Genomic DNA, 19,246 nt, shown 5'->3' on the forward strand with positions numbered 1-19,246 from the left:
ATTATAACTGTCAAAGAGTTTTGATGGCAATGTTTTCTGCCTGTTCCAATTGTCTTCTTCTGAATGCAGTGTGCTACTAGTAGATTTTAGAACTAAAATCAATACAGAATACTGTAACACAACTGAGTGGAGAAATAAACGTAGGCTTCATTGCACAAAGTATTTCAGCTCCTGTGGATGACTGAATTAAAATAAAATGTAAAAAAAAACCCAACCCTAAACTAAATAACAACGACATTTCTGGAACTGACATTTGTGTCTTTCTGTAATTCTGCTACATTAACAGACCTCTTGGTAAGCAGTTCTTATTGCATCCAACAGTTCAGAAGCAAAGCAGCTACTGATGAGCAGTCTTTTCTCCTCTGAAGAATAAAGAGAGTCCCAACAAACACTTTTGATTCCTCCTTTTTCAAGAGATTTCCTAGCCAGAAAAAATTCTGCAGGTTAGTGAACATCCAGCGTAAGAAATGCATGTGAACAAAGAAAAACATACTTCAGTTCTTACTTCTAGGAACTAAGATGATAGATTTTCTTTGATCAAATGCATTGATATCGTCTCCTACTAGATTACAAGTACACAATCAGAAGAAAGATCAACAAAATTTGGATAAAAAGAGGAATTTCCAAAAGGTATGTGCATGTCCATCTACCGCACTCAAACATTAGACAGGTAGTCTTCACTGATATTCAACAAACTTTTACTTAGGGCAGGTTGTTTTCCTCATATACAAAGTGTTGCTAAGTGATAGCAATCACAGCAAGAGTCAAATCTTCAGTGAACATTAACCAGCAATAAGTCAACACGCTGGTGAGTCAGTACAAATTACAGACTTCCCACACTCCCCATTGCATTTACAGTCACATGTTTGAACTAATTCATTTACAGGTTAACTCTTCTTAACAGTGTACATTCTCTTCAAATATGTTGAAAGGTCTCTTTTCAGAATACAAATGATAATGATTAAAAAAAAAGCCAAAAAACTGAATCCTAATAAGTTTTTCCATTAATTCAATGGGTAGTGGATTTAAGTTTAGATCTCTTAAAAAATCTGAGATATTTAAAACAACAACAGTATTATTTAAGACACAAGAATACTCTTAGTGAGTTGCTGAACTTAAATTACAGGGAGTTAACCCACTCCAGTCTAGGAATAAATTAATGATCTCTTGATTGCTTGTATCACATTAATAGGAAGAATAATTGCTTCACACAAAGAGAAGAAAACTGGTAAAAACACTCACTGCATTCCTATTTAGAATTTTTTCCTTCATAAATAATTTCAATCTATATCAATGATATCATCTATTCCAATCTCACTTAAAAAGGAAAAGAGCAAAAAGAAAAATAAGATATTAAATACTGAGGATACTGCTAAGCAGGAATGACTACCCCCAACCCTCAAAACCCTACAAATTAAAATCACACATGAAAACTGACCTTTCATTTCAAATAAACCAGTATTTTTCCTCACTCAAAGCAAGGATTTCTGAAGGTTTTTCCTTGATACCTTAGACCAAGCATAGACACGTGCAGAGAAAACCAGTGAACCAATGATTTTATCTGAATCACTGAGACAACAGCAGCATGCAGCCAAATAAAACCAGGCATACTGTTCATCTTTCATTAAATCAGATTTATATGACAAACTTTTCCCATAAACACGACAGAAAAAACAGATCAGGATCTACAGATGGAAGAGCCTATCTGTAAATCAATCATGCCTACAGTGTAATATAATGACCTCTAACAAAAGGTTTTTTTTAATATATGTATTCATATGTCCGTGTATATATTGCATACACACAAATGGTGGAGAGAAATTAATATATTGGAAAGCAGTAGGGCACTGCATTTTCTATCCTTCCAGTTCTTGAAACTTCTCCATGCGGCCCAACATCAGAGCTCTAAAGCAATCACTTACACAAGCTCTAAGACACCATTTGGATTGCTACAGATGCACAAGATAACCATCCACGTTTGCTCTGAGAAAACTCTAGGTTAGTAAAATTTTTAAACTGAAACCTTAGAACTCACACTCTTCCCAGAAGAGGAGCACAACATTACTGCAGCAATTCCAGTCTAGAAGGCTTGCTAAGGAAGCCTGTGCTAGGCAACTCCCTTACTGAAACAGGGTAACCCTCTGCTTTGTTCCTAAGCTACCTCTGCCCAATGCAGCAGCTGCTGTTAGGCAGGATCCACACCACTCATTGTTCCACCCACACAACCTGTTGCACTCACAGACTAATAAGGAATACATCCAGCTACAGGGACTGGTGGCATTTTCTCTCTCCCAGCCCGTACCTGGAGCTCATCTCACAAGACGCAGATGTGCATCCGTCCCCCCAGCTCTGCTGAATGCCCTGGTTTCCAGCAGGAGGGAGACCACACTTGCTGGCAGATCACAACCGAATCACAGGATATCCTCAGCTGGGAGGGACCCACAAGGATTACCAAGTTCAATTTTTGGCTCCACAAAGGACCGCCTAAAATTCAAACACTATGTCTGAGAGCAGCTTCCAAATACACCTTGAACTCCAGAAGTCCGGGGCTGTGACCACAGCCCCGAAGAGCCTGTTCCATGCCCACTGCCCTCTGGTGCAGAACCTTCCCCTCACCCCCAACCTGCCCCTCCCCTACCACAGCTCCATGCCTTCCCTCAGCCCCGTCGCTGTCACACAGAGCAGAGCTCAGCGCTGCCCTCCGCTCCCTGTGAGGAGCTGCAGCCGCCATCAGGCCTCCCCTCAGCTCCTAAAGTTAAGATGTTAAGGCAGCTCCTCATTTCTAGGAAAACCGAGGACTAGAACAGTGAGTATGCTTTAAAAGCATATTTACTCTTCAGTTTAGAAGCAGCCATTATGTCTAATCTGTAAAGCACATGTTGCTGCGAGCGATCTCCTTGTCTTACAAGCCAGTGAGCATTTTGGTTCCCTATCACAGGATGTCTGAGGGTCCCATAACAGCTCTCAGTTAACACGCTCCTTTCTAACAAGTAGTAGCATTTGGTTTAGCCCTGAGCATTGACAAACTCAGCTCTCTACCAAGCACAAGTAGCACAGCACAGTAGCACCATGAACCACATAACATACTCTGCCCTGGGGAGCACTAATGAAGCAGGCAGCCCCATACCCTGCATGTTACAGCAGGCAAGGAACTTGCTCTGATTTTTTGTATACACAACTCAGCAAGCTTTCAGAAGCAACGTGCCTGTCCAGATGTAATACTTTGGCACCACATACGAACGATGGCATGGATTACCACAATTGGACACAAACCATAAAACAAGGCAGTGCTAGGACAGGAAACTATTGTATCTGCATGTAAATTAGATTGCCAACTTTGTGAAAGCAGGAAGAGGCCATATTATCAGTACTGGAAAACATTCTGAATTAGGCAGTTAAAAGGTGCAACAAAAGTACAGAAATGCTGCTTTTACCAACGCAGTATTAGTTCATTTATTGAAGAGAGAAGTCAAGATTCCAGGTACAGAGTGCCACTTGCACAGCTACTGGAATGGATGTCATGACACATACAGAGAACAGACCGATAACAACATGAAAGCTAAAGGAAATGACAATGCATGGTGTTAAGTAACTAACAAAAGGTATTTAGGAAACTTCAGCAATACCAGGGCAACTATGGAGAAAATGCTACGGAACCCTTACAAGAAATATTTTATTTTCTCTATGATAATAACTCAAAACACAGCTCTCTCTTTAAAACCTGAAAAACTAAACAAAGAAATGGAACAAAAAAATAACATCACACCTGGGAACCTTCCTTGAACAACAAATACAAAATGCTACATAAATGGGTTACATAGACATGCAAAGACTCCCACCGTTAATTGTACAGAAGAGATTAGAATCTGTGGTATGGTTTACAGAAGTAAAGAGTCAGATACTAACTACACCATGTACTATGCAATGCATTGTAAATTTAAAACCATTAGGATCCCACATTAATTTGAGTAGCCTTTCTAATAAAGCTAAAAGGCTTCTGTCAGAATTTCTACCTGCCAAGCATAAGCTAATCTTTGTATTTCCACTTAGTGCTCAACACATTATAGGCTAATTTTTAATACTTATAATCGTTTAATGATGTTAATAATAACAGATAATATGTTCATAATGCTCCCTTAAACATTTTGTGTTCCTATTTCAAGCAGGGAACAGAAACAAAGGAGTTGTGCTCATGATTACAGGCTATCATCTGTATAGCCAGGAACTGGTGATGGCCTCAGCTTGCTCCAGGTGAGGGCCAGGTTGGGGATTTCAGGAGCAATTTCTTCTTGGAAGAGCAGTGATGCTCTGACACAGGCTGTGGGTGGTGTGACCTTGTGCCATTGGACCAGCATTATTTCAGCTATGACTGCTTAATACTGCTTAGGAGGAATAGGGCCTTCCTGCTCCCTTCAACTAGATTTCAGTGAAGTTCCTTTTCAAGGTTCTTTTTTTGTTGTTCCTGTAAAAGGCCCTTATTTAACCACTGCAGAAGATCACCTGTTGCACTATAGTGCTTACTGCACACCCCCAAATCCAAAGACACAAGAACTTGAGGAAGACAAGGCACACGCAGCACTTACATTGTTACGACAGCTTTAAGCAAATCCAATAGAGGCACAACCTATTTTAGAGGTCGGTAATTCTCTCTTGGAATCGAGTGCTATAATTAAGATACAAAAACCTAGAAACACGAGCAATGTTCCAGTTCATAGAAACAGCAGGTTTAACTTGCTCTTCCCTTAGACAACTCCTCATTCTGTAAACAACTTCAAATATAACATGCCAAAAATTCTGATGATATTCACCTGACCTCTCATGCTCTCTAGACAAAAGTATAAACAGGCCACACGCACTGATTGCTCAGGCCACCGCACATGCTGATTTCTGCAGATCACAATAAGCATTACCTTCCACAGCTAAAGTATTTGAAGCTCTCAAATTACAGGATGAGAACATACATAATTCAAGAAGGTAAGAAATCATCATCATCTTCTCTCTATAATATCAAAATATATTCGGATACCTTAAAAAAAAAAATACATATTGGTTGTTTCATTTATTTGCACACCAAGAATAGAATTTACAGCCAGTCAAGACAGGAAGAATGATCTTCAAACAGTCCACACAAAACCACTCACACAAACATGCAAGTCACACAATACTCAGAATAAAGCAAACATTGGGTTTATATGATGTTAAAATACTCAAAAGTATTTCAAAGGTCTTTCAGACAAACACTGGGATTCCAAGAGCATATGCATTTCTGTATTTACAGTTGTCTACCACTAAGTGACATTAAGAAGCTATTCTCCACTGTGTATAGAAAATGGCAGCTTATGCTGACCTATTGACTTTGCAGAACAGAGATCCCAAGCAAACAGAAGTGACTGGTAGCACGATCAGTCCAAGACATACACAGTACTTCTCTACAGCACAGTTAGAAATTTGTATGGTTAAGTAAGAAAGGGCAACTTGGAACATATTCAAGCATTCCAGAGTATACTCTAGGCCATGTTCACTCATTGCACAAAGACAGATGTGACTTGCAGAATTGCTCAGGACACTGCATGCAGAAAAGCCTGGTTTTGTCCTACTGCTTCATAAATGAGAAGGTAGATTATAGGCCATAACTGATGACAGCAGAGCCTACAGGCTTCAGTACAGGTGGAGACCAAGTTTACACACATTTAGCAAGTCCATGGCCTCGTAGCAGAAATAGAGGATCAGGTTTCTTATGCCAGATTAGGTAGTGCAGCAGTAGAGGGATCTTAAAACTTTTCAGTGGGCTAACAGCAACTTCTGTGCAACTCCTTCCTTTAAGTTCTTCCAGCTTTGCTGAAATCTTCTTCTCCTTTTAAAAAGAACCAGTTTTCATTTTAACTTTGCCATCGAAATGAATCATTCTGTTACAGTACTAGCATATTTTAAGCCTTCCTGCATCATCAGCCTTATCTCCCTGCCTTGCCTTACATAAATAAAACTTAAGATGCAGAGAGCTCAAACAAACAGCCTAGCACAGAGGAGTTCCAGTGGAGAATTACATCTCACTTCTCTCTACAAAGAGATCACCTAACTCTACAGATGTTCTTCAACACAACGTGCACCAGTTTCTGCTCAGATTAGATTTTTACAAAGGACTTCTATCATATGGTAAATAAGAATTTTTTACACTGTGTCGCTTTCAAAAAACTCAAGACACGTAACGGCAAATCGAGTTCTTTATCTCTCACTGTAACAGCAGAGCCCTTTCCCTTTATTTCCTATCAAATCAGTAGCCATCACTTCAGCTCCTGAAAACTACCAAGGAACTCAGTACCAATTGCTCCAGAAAAAATGGCATGAACAGTCCTGAAATCTAGGTCTTATACTCCTACACTGAAGTAGGAAATCACCAGAGCTAACCAAGAGCCAGTGATCTGGACTCACTCCCTGCAGCAACAGCTAATGAACCAAAGACCTACAGATGATCCGAAACCAACTACACTGTTTCTGTCTGGCTCTCTAGAATAATCAGTTTATGTTCAAATGCTTTTATGATCAATTTTAAGGATTTCTCTCTCTCTTTCTCTCTCTCTCTCTCTCAAGTCCTTTCCCCATCTTTACCCTGTCTACACTTGAATTTCATAGGCCATTTAGACAAGTATTTTTTTTTTTAATCAGACAACTATTGAAACCATTCTTAATCAGGTAAGGAACATAGTGTCATGTCTTCCAGGCTTATGTCAGTGGCAAACCCTCTACTGGAAGATCTACAGATTACTACTTTATTGTGGGCCAAAGCTATTACAGCTGAGACAGTATGAAGACAATAATAAAACACTGTGAATCCACTTGTGTCTGTATGGCTTTTTCTGTAAATCATCTTGAGACATCTTGCTCTGTGTTCTTATAGCTAGGAACTATACCACACACGTGAAGAATACATGTTGTGTAGTAAGGAGCTGAGAAGGGAAGATGATCTGAGCAGACAATTGAGGAATTTAATCTTTTTGTCTTAATTGTTACCAATTTTGCAATTCCCGACTCTAGATTTGTTTGCTTGCAGAAATATATATAGCATTCCACTCATTTTTATTGGATCTTCAGATAAATTCCTGTATGATTTAAGTAATAAACTAAACAAACCAATCTAATCAAGAACAAACTGCTATTAAGACATGAAAGGCTAAGAAGGAAAGAAATAAAGTTAGCACTTTTTTGTGGGATCACAATGACCTGGTATCTGTGTCAATGAAGCAAAGTTTTCCTCCACAGGGCTCAATTCATTTGCATCCTGTATAACTCAAGAAGCCTGGAGAAACTACTATCAAATCAAAATAGAGTGTTTTTGTGATGACAGTGAGCAACTACTTGCAATGAATGGATGTAACTACTCTTATCAGTACTGAACAGGTATCAATAAGGCAACTTCTTAGGACTACTTTTTAAATAAATCAGTCATTTCATTTTAGAGAAATGAAAGTCACAACTGAATACTACACAAGATCTCTGCACATTTCAAGATTTCTGCTTTTATTTAAACAAGTTCTGACAAGGGTTCCCATAACAACTCAGCCTGTACTTACAAAGGGAAGAAACTCATCATAATGCATGCTTCAAGCAAATTATCGTTCCCTTCTTTAATGGGCTGGATGAGAGCATGTCAGATACTATAAGGATCTACATTACAGCCAAGCTTCTCCTCCCATTCTATAAGCATACTGCCATAACTCCATCTTCCTTTTGGCAAAATGATGAGCAAACAGCACTTCTGGAATATTTCCCTGGTACCACAGTATAAGTCAGTAGCTAATAGGACCAAATGAGGAACTTAGGGACTTGCTAGCAAAACCAAACAAAAGCACACAGCTTCTCCAAAAGCTCACTCAATGCTTTGCTGGAGAAAACTTCTTAAAATGGATTTATTTTTTTTTTTTAACTTTAAAAATGCAATACATAACTTTTACACAGCACAAAACCATCTTCACAGTGAGGGGCAACTCCAGGTTTAACAATTACACAGGAGATTAAGAACTCAGACTAAATGTATGTATGGTAAACCTCAAATTTCTTACATAACCACACTTCAAAGGGAAATCAGACCCACAGTATAACAGTGTGTCCTTGGAAGGGGCGTGTTGAAAGAACATCGTGTTTGCACTATGAATCAAGGGGCACATGGAAATGGACAAATTCCTTGGATTTCACTTTTTTAAAACAAACGGATCCAGACTTTTTTCAAGCCTATGCAAGAAAAAGATGTTCTAATACATTTCCAAATCACACAAAATGCTTTGTTGCATAGGTGAGCACTAGAGAAGTTTAACCTGTAAGTTAAACAACAGGAATAGCTGTATACTTCAGACATCAAAATCAACAATGCTTGCCTAAGAATGCCTAAGAACCTAGTTACTTGCTACCAACAGCAGAGACCACAGTATCACAGCTTGTTTTCAAGTTACACATCTCTTTATACATATCAACTTTACACCATGTTTATATTACTACCCACTTCTTTCCAAGAGTTTCTGAGGAAGTCAGGTGATGAAGACGCCTATGATGAAGTAATCTGTCAAAATGCCTAACTCTGTATGCATTTCTTGGTAATACTGAGAGAACACAGATGGAAACAAAGAACTGAAAAGACCCTTCTCAGGGAAAAAAAAACAAAACAAAACAAGTTTAATTGCTGTTATTACAGGCTATATGATCTCTCATTTTTTCACTAAGTTCGGTCTGTATTACTCTCATTCGAAAGCTGCATTATAACTTTGCTTTTCTATAATTAATTTATCATATCCAATCTATAGCTTGTCCAGTTTATATCCATTTGTTCTTGTGCCAGCACTGTCTTTTAGATTAAATAAACATTCTTCCTCCTTATTTTTCACTTTCTGACATTCACTTGGAATACAATCACATGTAATGCAGTGGTGCAATGAGTACTTCAAATACCATTAGCAAACATAATCAAAAGAGAAGTCTCAGAACATCAGCAGAGCTGTCTTCTGCAGATGAACTCTGAACAGAATCAGTGAACTGACTAGCAGAAAACCAACTTAAACAAAACAAAGCTTATTTTTTCATCACCTCAGTTCCCCATTTCAATTCACCACAGAACTGCTTCTCCTTTGCAGCAGTGGAAAGGTGGCAGAGAGAAAAAGGGTAGAATACTCATATACTCACTGAAGTCACTGAAAACATTTATCTGACTATAGCCTCAAAACTGACTTCATTAGCCCACCTGGCCTCTTCCAAGTCATCTTGCTTCTCTAAAACAGACAATTCAAGGACTATCTCTTCCATTTCTGGAAGTGGCAGAGATAATCTGAATCCATTTGTATAAAGGTTGGATCAGAATGTTTATACAATGATAAACATATTAATACTATTAATATTATGTTACAGGAAAACATATGTTGCCCCCTTTCCTCGAAATCACTCCACTTTTGTGGTTTATCCTGGATCACATGCAGTCTTTTTTCCTCTTCCAGAGGTCTTCCAATGTTAATTCCTAAGGATACATCATTATTATTCATTCCTATTACATGACTTTATCATGCATCCCTTTTCCACCATCGCAGTATTCATTGTTATCCTGTCATTGCATGACATCCCAGTCTTCCTTTTACCAGTGACTCCCCAAGTTTGGTAATCAGTGTCACATTTGACTGAGTATGTGCTGCCATAGCCACTCACAACACCCCAAGTCAGTCTTGAGAAACACCACTTGCAAGCATCTCTCAGATCAGCAGTTCCTCTTCTGACACAAATCTGTTGTTGCTTGATCTTCTTCATACTGGTCCTTACCCGAGTTCTAGCTCTTGTACTAATTCTCCAGCTTCAAAAAAGATTTTGTTGTACTGCAAGATACATTATCAAATTCAAGGCAGATTAGAGCTACTACCTTTCTTTTACTGATAAATTAAATCAATCATTAATTCTTATAAAAGATGCAGGTCAGTCAGGCATGAGCTATCTTTAGTGAATCCACATAGGCCTCACTCTACTTATTTTCATATTGTTAATTAAATTCTTTCCTTCACAAATTCTCTAGAGCCTTGCATGCTACTGATGAAGCTCATTAGGCTGTGGCTGTGCATCTCCCTGCCTCCAGTTCTTTTTTGGATACATTCTATGTATTGCAGTAACTAATCTGTTCAGTCAGAGGTAGAACACATTTAGAAGCCTTGTTCTTAGGACTCCAGCTTCACAGATGAATTCTTCCTAAATTCTGAAATGAGCTATCTGAATTCTTTAATCAAGCCAACGGAACTTCTGCCTTTGCCTCCCCATCCCATCTTTATTTTCATGCTTGATATCATTACTTTCACTGAAAAAGATGACAAAGGGTTTGTTTAAAATAATCTGCATATGACTGAAAGAAATAAGCCTCCCATTCTGCTTACCAACTTTCCTCATCCAGTTCTTTTTATATTAATGTGTCTGAAGACTGCTGTAGTTGGCTTTCCTTCAGAAAGTCAGGCTGTTTGTGGCTCTAAAAAATGTACTTATATTCCCACAGCTCTTACTCTGGTGACACTGCTACTTCTTCTCCCTCCCAAACTACCTTCCTCTGCAAATTCTCTAATTAATGTCTCAAAATAGAAAAAAAAAAAAACTTGAAGTTCTTCCCACCCATTTTTCTGACAACACTTGAAAAATCACTTCTAAAACCATATTACTGGCATCAAGGTAAAATTCAATATTATTTATAGTTTTGGTTTGCTATTGCATCCAACCTGCATAATATTACAAACAGTATAAGCTCAGGTATAATGAAACCTACATCCACTTTTGTCTCCAACCTATGTTTTTTCTAAGTGGCCAACAGTAAGGGCGAGGACACCTTTATAGGTGTTCTTCCTAAGACACTCAATGGACCTTCATCTCTTAGCAGCATTTGGCAAGAAAGCAACTTGCTAAATATTGCAAACCTTGCAACCCGAGGTGATCTAATTACATCTGGAAACTGATCCCCCAAACAGACGCTGGATGCCTCGAGAAGAAAGGATGCACTATAAAACCATGCAAATCTCCTGGAAAGATGGATTTAAGAACACATCCAACAAATGACCACTCCTAAGCTTTAGCCCCTGTGATATGACAGTTTGTTTTACATGTTATCATCCTGAGCTTGTTTAATTTCCTGAAGTATTAACAAATACTAACTTAACTCTTGGGTAACTTATACAAATATGATGTTCACATCAGGACAAATTCTCAGATAGCAAACAGCATAAAATAATGTTTTCAGAATGTTTGTAAAGACAGAAAGCTCCATGGAAAAGACTGGTCTGCCTTCTGTCACTCTCTAAAGAACTTCTAGAAATGCTGAAGCACATCGCTGCAGCAGTGCTTCCTTCACTGGATTGCTTCAGTTCTCCAGCAACCAAAGTATACCCGACCGCTTCAAAAAACCATCTGCTCAAAGAAAGGCTGCTAGTCCTGCAGACTCACTGCAGGTCAAGCCCAACGTTACAGTATCTGCTGTATAATAAAACAGTGACATTTGGAGACAAGCTGGGCAACAAAGTCTGATTCCGAGGGTTTTCGTTCACTTTAGGAATGAAAAGACCAAGCATCCAGAGTTACCCTGGAGCTCCACAACATTTAAAAACAAACTAGCAATCATGTGATGAGAAGTTATTCATCATTTGAAAACTATTTGCTTTCCTGATCCTGAGCACGGCACTGCCTTCCAAAGCAGAAAATACAATCTCCTCAGGTTTCTAGATACTGCCCTGTCACAGAACGTGCAACGACTGCAGAAGTTTAAACGTCAGATGTATTCCTTCACGTAAGACTTGGGAAAAAAAGAGTTTGAATTGGATCAAATGCAAAAAAAATATCCTTCCTGCAACAGCCTCGCCAAGATTAAGTTGGAGAGCAAAGGAGGAAACGCAACCGCAACGAGGGCACAAAACACCTACGAAACACAGGACACGGAGGGCCTACGGGACGCTGGCGGTGCACGGCTGTCGGGCGGCCCCGTCTCCTCCAGGCAGGCCCGCACGGAACGCTGCTGCCCGGCCCCGGCACGCCACAGCCCGCACCGGCGGAGGCTCGCCCAGCCCGGAACCAGGGGCGGGCTCCCGGGGCCCAGCACCGCGCCCCTCACCTGGCAACCCTTCTTGTGGTGGAAGCCCACCACCACGATGTGCAGCACGGGGCCCCGCGGAGGGGCGGCCGGCGGCGCGCCCCGCTTCTCCATGGAGCCCGGCGATGGCCGCTCCGGAGGATACCGCCCGGGCCGGGCTCTCGCTCCGCCTCCCGATACTGAAGATCGGAGGGACGGACCTCAGCCGACTGCGCTTCCGCAGCGCCCGGCGGGAGGAGGCGGGGCAGGGCCGCCCTCTTTCCCCTCGCCCTACCCCCAGCCGCGTTGTGTCCCCCGGCTCCCGGCGGTTCTCGGGTGCGTGAGGCCGTGTGGCCGCCTCGCCGAGGAGACCCACGTGGAAAAGTGCTTGGTTTTATTAAAATTTAAGGCTATTTCATTAAAATTTAGGGCTATTTTATTAAAATTTCAGCAGGGTTGCTGCCGGTAGAGAAGGGGGAGAGAGAGCTCTTCTCTCTTTTAACTCAGAGCCCCGTGACAGTGCAGAGAGCTGCATCTGCAGCCTGCCTCGTCTCGAGTGGAGGCCGTGCAGGCTCAAGGTAGGCCGAGCTGAAGCCCAATATGATTTAATCCACACTGGTTGCTGAGCGTCAATCAGCAAAATCGAGTTTGTGCTGCTGCTGCTCACGCTGTTCTGCTGTTAAATGTGTATTATGGTAATCCCAGAGAGATGGTTCAAATGCTTATCTGAGAGCAAGTGGAAATTTAGGGAGGCAAAAATGAACGATCCTCATCTGCTTGCCCCCTGATCACGCTCCCTCATTAACCTTGGTGATTTGGTTCAGTTTGTTTAAACCAACAGAATTTAGCAGACATTGTGCTCATCGTCACTAAGATCCTCTGTGGAAATCAGAGGAAGATGGTCTTTTTGAAAAGAACTATAAAAGAATAGCGCTAAGAGAAAATCTCATTGCTAACACAATACCCAGAGGCTCAAATTATAACAATAAAGCATGTAATTATGTATTGTTCCTCTGTTTCAACAAAGGTTCCATTATATATACTTTAGGGAGCAAAAGATAAGCTACAAGGAACAATCCAGCACTGGCAAGTGAATGATTTCTTACTGGTTTTATTCTGCAACTTACTTTCATGATATTTAATGTAATTAAAAAAAAAAAGGAGAAAAAAAAAACAACCCTATCCATTATCTCTTGCAGAAATGAGATAAAGCAGAGAAGACAAATGGGAGTACTTAGAATTCATCCTCAGTTCATTAAATAAAGGGCAGACTAGCACTGCTCTCACAGCTATGGGTTTGCATTCCTGAGGCTTCTCCATGATACTGCTGAATAATGGTGGCTTATTGCTTCTCTGAATAGATGATCGGATTTTTTTCACTGCTTGAAATTTTCTTTCTCACTAAGGCAATATAAATGTTAAATGTTGGATTGAACAGTGTGAGCCTGTTCCAGGAAAACTGATTGACAGCATCCTTCTTCACAGCTGACATGGTTGTTTTTTTATGAAAAAGGAAGGAAGGGTAGAGCTGCAATCAAACAGAAGCTCTTAGAAAAAAAGTTCCTACTGGAGTTTTCTTTCTCAATGTATATGTAATAGATATAAATAAAAATTCAGCCATATACCAGAGCTGCTCTAAAAGTAATGCCTCCTGTTTTATCATGTTGGTCCATGACATCAGAGGTGGATATTAGTGGTATGGCAGTAGGGGTTGAACCTTCCTGCCAATATTCCTGCCAATATATTTTGTTGCTGTGTGACAGATGGCAGCAGAGGGGCAGTCTGACCAAGTGGCATCTGACCTGGAAGTGTATGTGAAACAAAGGTGTGGAACTGAATTCCTCCATGGGGAGAAAATGGCACCCATTGGCAGCTGGGACTATTCAGCCTGGAGAAGAGAAGGCTGTGGGGAGCTCTGATAGCAGCCTGTCAATATAAATGGGGATATAAGAAAGAAAGGGACAGACTCCTCAGCAGAGCCTGTTGTGAGAGGACAAGGGGAAATGGTTTCAAGCTAAAAGAGGAGAAATTTCAAATGGGTATAAGGAAAATTTTTTTTACAGTGAAGGTAGATGATCAGAGGGCTGGAGCACCTCTCCTGTGAGGAAAGGTTGAGGGAACTGGGCTTGTTTAGCTGGGAGAAGAGAAGCTTCAGGGAGACGTATTGCACCCTTCTGGTACTTGAAGGGAGCATAAACAGGAGGGGTAACGGCTGTTTACGAGGGTGGATAGTGATAGGACAAGGGGAAATGGTTTTAATCTGAGACAGGGGAGGTTTAGGTTGGATATTAGGAGGAAGTTTTTCACCCAGAGGGTGGTGAGGCACTGGAACAGGTTGCCCAAAGAGGTTGTGGATGCTCCATCCCTGGAGGCATTCAGGGCCAGACTGGATGTGGCTCTGGGCAGCCTGGTCTGCTGGTTGGTGACCCTGCACATAGCAGGGGGTTGAAATTAGATGATCATTGTGGTCCTTTTCAACCCAGGCCTTCCTATGATTCTATGATTCTGTGACCAGAGAGGTGGTGGATGTCCATCTCTGGAGGCATTCAAGATCAGGCTGGATGGGACTCTGAGGAACCTGCTCTAGCTGTATGTGCCTCTGTTAACTGCAGGGCGTTCGACTAGATAACCTGTAAGGGCTCCTTCTGACTCAGTTCTATGATTCTATGGTTCCGTGTCAGCACAGCAGAGCAGAAGGCAGTCCATTTCAAACTGGCAGCAGTGACCGTGGGTCACTTTCACTGGGGCAGATTCTGATGAGCATAGCATGCAGGCTCTTGCTCTTGGCCGGGGAAAGTGCACAGCTAATGGTGGTGACTATGTTGAAAAACAGTTTTATATCTGGGAAATCGCTCTGTTGAGCAGTGTTATTGCACTCCTCCTTGGAAATAAATAGGAGGCAGATGCGAAAATCTGGAAAAACACCCATTAGAGGGGAGCGGCGGCGGGTGAACGAGGACTCTGCCTGCCGCTACTCAGGGCTGCGTCCCGCCCTCCACAGTCTCTACTTCGGCGGGAGGCGGCAGCGATTGCCCAGGTCTGGCGGCAATATGGCGGCAAACGCGAGCACCAACCCATCGCAGCTCCTGCCGCTCGGTGGGCTGCCCTGCAGGCGGGCTCCCGCGCGGGGTCGGGCGGGGAGGGAGGAGGGCCGTGACCGAGGTGGGGGAGGCCGTGACAGGGCGTAAATCGGGAAATACGTGCGGCGGGCGTAGCGTTGCTGTGGGGGAGCCGTTCCTCTCGGTCAGTCGGAGATGGTGGGAGCTGGAGCGTCGGAGGGTACCACAGGGTTGATTGGTTTCCTGTAAATACACTGACGCACTTTGTTGTTGTTTTTAAATCTACAGAGCTTGTGGATAAATGTATAGGTTCTCGCATCCATATCGTGATGAAGAGCGATAAGGAAATTGTCGGGACGCTGCTGGGATTTGATGACTTTGTCAGTATCCTTTGGTGGATGTTATCTGTGGGCATCAACTTCATGGGGAGATTCAGTTCGTTTATTGTTCACTATATTAAGCTGTTTAGTATCAGGTTTTTGTTTGTTTGTGGGGTTTTTTGTTTCTGTTTTTTGGCAGCTAAAATCATAGTTTAGTGTAAAATAGAAATAAATTGCCCATTTCTGTTCTGCCCTTGTGAGGCCCCATCTGCAGTACTGCATCCAGGCCTGGGGTCCCCAGCACAGGGAGGATGCAGGGCTGTTGGAGCAGCTGCAGAGGAGAGCCGTGAAGATGATCAGAGGGCTGGAGCATCTCCCCTATGAGGAAAGTTTGAGAGAACTGGGATTGTTTAGCTTGGAGAAGGCTCCAGGGTGACCTCATTGTGGCCTTCCAGTACTTGAAGAGAGCTTATAAACAGGAGAGACTTTTTACATAGTCTGATAGCGATGGGGAAAAAGGGACATGGTTTTAAATTAAAGAGAGGAGATTTAGATTAGATGTTAGGAGGATTTTTTTTTTTTTTTCACTGAGAGGGTGGTGAGGCACTGACAACAGGCTGCCTAGAGAAGCTGTGGATGCTTCTGTTCCTGTGTATGAGGCCAGGCTGGATGGGCCCTGTGGCAGGATGATGTAGTGGGTGGCAGCCTACCCATGGCAGGGGGTTGGTCTTTATTGGGGACTGGATGGGCTTTAAGGTCCCTTCCGACTTAAGTCATTCTATGAAAAGAAATCTGGGCCTTATTTTCCTTGAAACTGAATTTTCAGATATGGTGTTAGAAGACGTTACAGAATTGTAAGTATTATTTTTGCCTCTCGTTGCTATTTAAACTTGGGTTTCCTGAGAAAGAATGTGGTGTAAGGTCTGTACAATCACAAATACTTACAAACTAAGCAGTTTTTATCCTGGACCTAAAGTATACAGGGTGATCTGTTCAGGACAACCGTATCATAGAGTAGTTTCGCATGATTTATTTCAGTGAATGCGCAGAACCAAGTTTCTAGTTTGTAACCTTAATTTTGCATGGGTTCTCTGTTGAACCTTCCAGTTTTGTTTTTTACATTTCCACAATGGCTAGTTAAAGATTTAATAAGTTGTCAGACTGAAGGATTAAATATTTTTTACCTTATCATGCAGCATTGCTCTTTGAAACCTGTTTTGAGTATCAGTGTTACTGAAGAAATTGCCAAGTTTTAGAGAGCAAATCTGTTTTTATGTGCTGAATAGAAAAGTACAACGAATCTATTTAATTGCCAGGTAACTTTCCCTGCCTAGGGGTCAGTGTATCAAGATGATGCTGCAGTGTTATTCCCAGTAAATGTCATCTTAATATGTGGATTTGCATCACTGCTGCAATCAAAACTGTAATCGTTGTTGTTGATGATGATATGCTCATATTTTTTTCTAATATTGCTTCAGTGAGATCACGCCTGAAGGCAGAAGAATCACAAAACTAGACCAGATTTTGCTAAATGGAAATAACATAACAATGGTAAGTCATCACTGCAAAAAGTCTGCTCGTGTTTCTTTACCTGTAAATCTGTGATTTAATTCGACTACTTAAGCTACTTAAGTAGTTTCCAAAGCATATGTATTTTTGAATGATGCTGGAAATATGATCTTATTGCTACATATCATATATTTTACAGTTTAAAATGCATGACAAGAGGAGCATGAGCATGATGATAATTTTATTTTGGTAAATGCATTTTTGGTTTTAATAAGGTGTATGAGGGAATCTTTGGAAGAGTCTGGTTGACACAGTGGCTTTTAACTCATGAGTTCTGGAGTGGGATACATCCATTATGTCTAGATGTGTTTGCAGCAGCTTGGATACTTTCAAGCTTGTTAAGTTACTTGGCTATTATTAATCATTATCATATGATGTCTAGCACTCTGGAAAAAAATAATAAGGTGGAGCTTGGTTGGACTATAACAAATCAGAAGCACTTTTTGTTTATTACTCGCTGATGTGTGTAGATCAGTACTAAAACAGTAATATTGCAGTTATGCATCACTAAGTGAATTCTGCAGCTTCTTGGATACTTTACTACAACAGCAGTCTCAGAGTGCTTCATTTGCTTACCTGCACAGATGGCTGCAAAATCTGGACTTCCTGCATAAGGGCGTTCGTGTTTTGGTGGCAGGAGAGGAGGGCTGACTTGAGTCTGTCTGCTCTGTGTGAATGGGGAATAATCTCCATGTTGCTATCTCACCCTTCTGAGGAAAAGCTGTTTTGACTTAATTTCAAAACATTTTCTTGCTTTTATGGGTAAAATAATTATCGTCCAATTGGTCTGGTGGCATACTTCCCTTGAAGAAGGTGCTTGTGATCCTTACAGTATGCATATTCAGCAAAACCCAGCTGTGCTTCTGTGCTGGGGATCTTGTGCCTCTTTTAAGGGTACATCTTACTACGTCAAGAAAACTGTGCCACAAAATTACTGAATCTGTCTCAAGAGCACCCCAGGTTTTTGTATTTTGGAAGTGTGCTGCTCATTGTTAAGAAAATACAAGTAAAATGATTTTTGATCTTTTTCCCTTTACCTTTATTTACTTTTTTTTTCTTTAATATTTCCTTTTATATTTACTCTTCAGCTCTTTGTTCACAGGAAAATACTATGCTGGCTTGTTTCCTACTGTCTGTAGAAAGGTTCAGTCTTACATATATACGTATAGAAGCTTTGCTTATCACTAAAAGTCAGAAAGAGCAAAACAACTTCTCAGCATAGCAGTGGTCTGGAGAAGAATCAGCAATTGAAGAAATGCTCTTGAAAGGAGGCATATTCTTTGTCCTTTTAAAAACAAACTGTAGAGTTTCAAGATGGAATCATCACCTTGGAATGAATAACAAGGACAAAAAATATACTATGTGTTATTTAGGAACTCCTTTGTGCATATTGTTAAGTATTCTTTGTATTTTGGAGTTTCTCTTTGATATGCACTCCTCTTTCAGTGACTGACTTCCTTTTTTGAGACAATAATGAACCAAAAAACTATTTTTGTGGTCTACTGTGAAGTCTCTATCTGCTAAAATGTTTTAAAGGAAGAACTGTCATATATGAATTTGAATAATTCAAATCCAGGTGCTAAGACAAAATCACCTTACTCTTTTGCAGCTGGTTCCTGGAGGAGAAGGACCTGAAGTATAAATTGATACAGATGTCACCTATGAAGACATGTTATAAATCATCTAAATAGAGCCTTGGGGGTCTGGGTGGGTTTTTTTGGTTGTTTGTTTATTTACATACTTGCAGTTGACATTTGATAAAAACAAAGATTTCCTGTTCAGGAAAGATGCATTGCTAATGCTGACTTTGTAAGTTGAAATCATGACTTTCTTGTAAAGACATACTAACTTGCTCAGAATAAAGGCTTTTGTTTTGTTAAGTGTTGTACTTTGTCATGTCAGAGCAGCAGTTTATAAGAACTGTTTTTCTATTCCATCAATCAGTTTAAAACTGTGTTTCAGTTACTGTCGGTTTTCTGGTTTTCTGTTTATTGCATTCATTTATGGCCCAGACCTATATAAAATAGAAGCATATTTCTTAATTGAATACAGTCAACACAAAGCTGGATCCTTTGTTTAAACTCTGCTTCATGCTGTGACACCAGTAGCCATGTGGAAAAGTGCTGTAGGATTCTGGAAATGCTTGCCAAGTGAATGCATCTATTTGATGCTCAGCAGCCTTTGGTTCTGCTGTGTGAGTTTCAGCTCTCTTGGCCATCTTTAGCTTGGTATATACA

General features: G+C 40.9%; 2 protein-coding genes across 7 annotated transcripts in view; one reads left to right on the plus strand and one right to left on the minus strand.

Annotated features, from left to right (window-relative positions):
- The window catches only part of AVL9 (AVL9 cell migration associated), a 35,303-nt gene extending 23,002 nt beyond the window's left edge, over window positions 1–12,301 (minus strand). The window contains exon 1 of one of the 4 annotated variants that reach the window (XM_003207302.5): window positions 12,104–12,298. In XM_003207302.5, the coding sequence (XP_003207350.3) occupies window positions 12,104–12,196 (93 nt within the window). In that variant the 5' untranslated portion in view covers window positions 12,197–12,298. Of the gene's footprint in view, window positions 1–2,035; window positions 2,141–12,103 lie in introns of those variants that run through there. The other 3 variants (XM_085226629.1, XM_085226630.1, XM_085226631.1) reach the window with 3 other exon arrangements.
- A 100-nt stretch (window positions 12,302–12,401) lies between these two features.
- On the plus strand, window positions 12,402–18,889 carry LSM5 (LSM5 homolog, U6 small nuclear RNA and mRNA degradation associated). 3 transcript variants are annotated; one of them, XM_085226636.1, is made up of 5 exons: window positions 12,402–12,639; window positions 15,409–15,504; window positions 16,267–16,294; window positions 16,919–16,991; window positions 18,619–18,889. In XM_085226636.1, the coding sequence occupies exons 2-5, from the start codon at window positions 15,450–15,452 to the stop codon at window positions 18,649–18,651; spliced, it is 189 nt and encodes a 62-aa protein (XP_085082762.1). In that variant the 5' UTR covers window positions 12,402–12,639; window positions 15,409–15,449; the 3' UTR covers window positions 18,652–18,889. The 3 variants fall into 3 exon arrangements, with proteins under 3 accessions (XP_085082762.1, XP_003207351.1, XP_010711354.1); XM_003207303.4 differs by lacking the exon at window positions 12,402–12,639 and adding an exon at window positions 15,056–15,157; XM_010713052.4 differs by lacking the exon at window positions 12,402–12,639 and adding an exon at window positions 15,195–15,304.
- The last annotated feature ends 357 nt before the right edge of the window (window positions 18,890–19,246 follow it).

The sequence above is a fragment of the Meleagris gallopavo genome, chromosome 6, assembly GCF_905368555.1.
Source record: "Meleagris gallopavo chromosome 6, MGAL_WU_HG_1.1, whole genome shotgun sequence".
NCBI lineage: Eukaryota > Metazoa > Chordata > Aves > Galliformes > Phasianidae > Meleagris > Meleagris gallopavo.

Bases quoted from the DNA above. Each gene is read 5' to 3' on its own strand.
- LSM5 (XM_003207303.4), top strand. From the start codon at position 15,112: ATGGCGGCAAACGCGAGCACCAACCCATCGCAGCTCCTGCCGCTCG. The intron at 16,295-16,918 runs GTAAGTATTATT...ATATTGCTTCAG, and splicing joins TTAGAAGACGTTACAGAATT to TGAGATCACGCCTGAAGGCA. The intron at 16,992-18,618 runs GTAAGTCATCAC...ACTCTTTTGCAG, and splicing joins ATGGAAATAACATAACAATG to CTGGTTCCTGGAGGAGAAGG.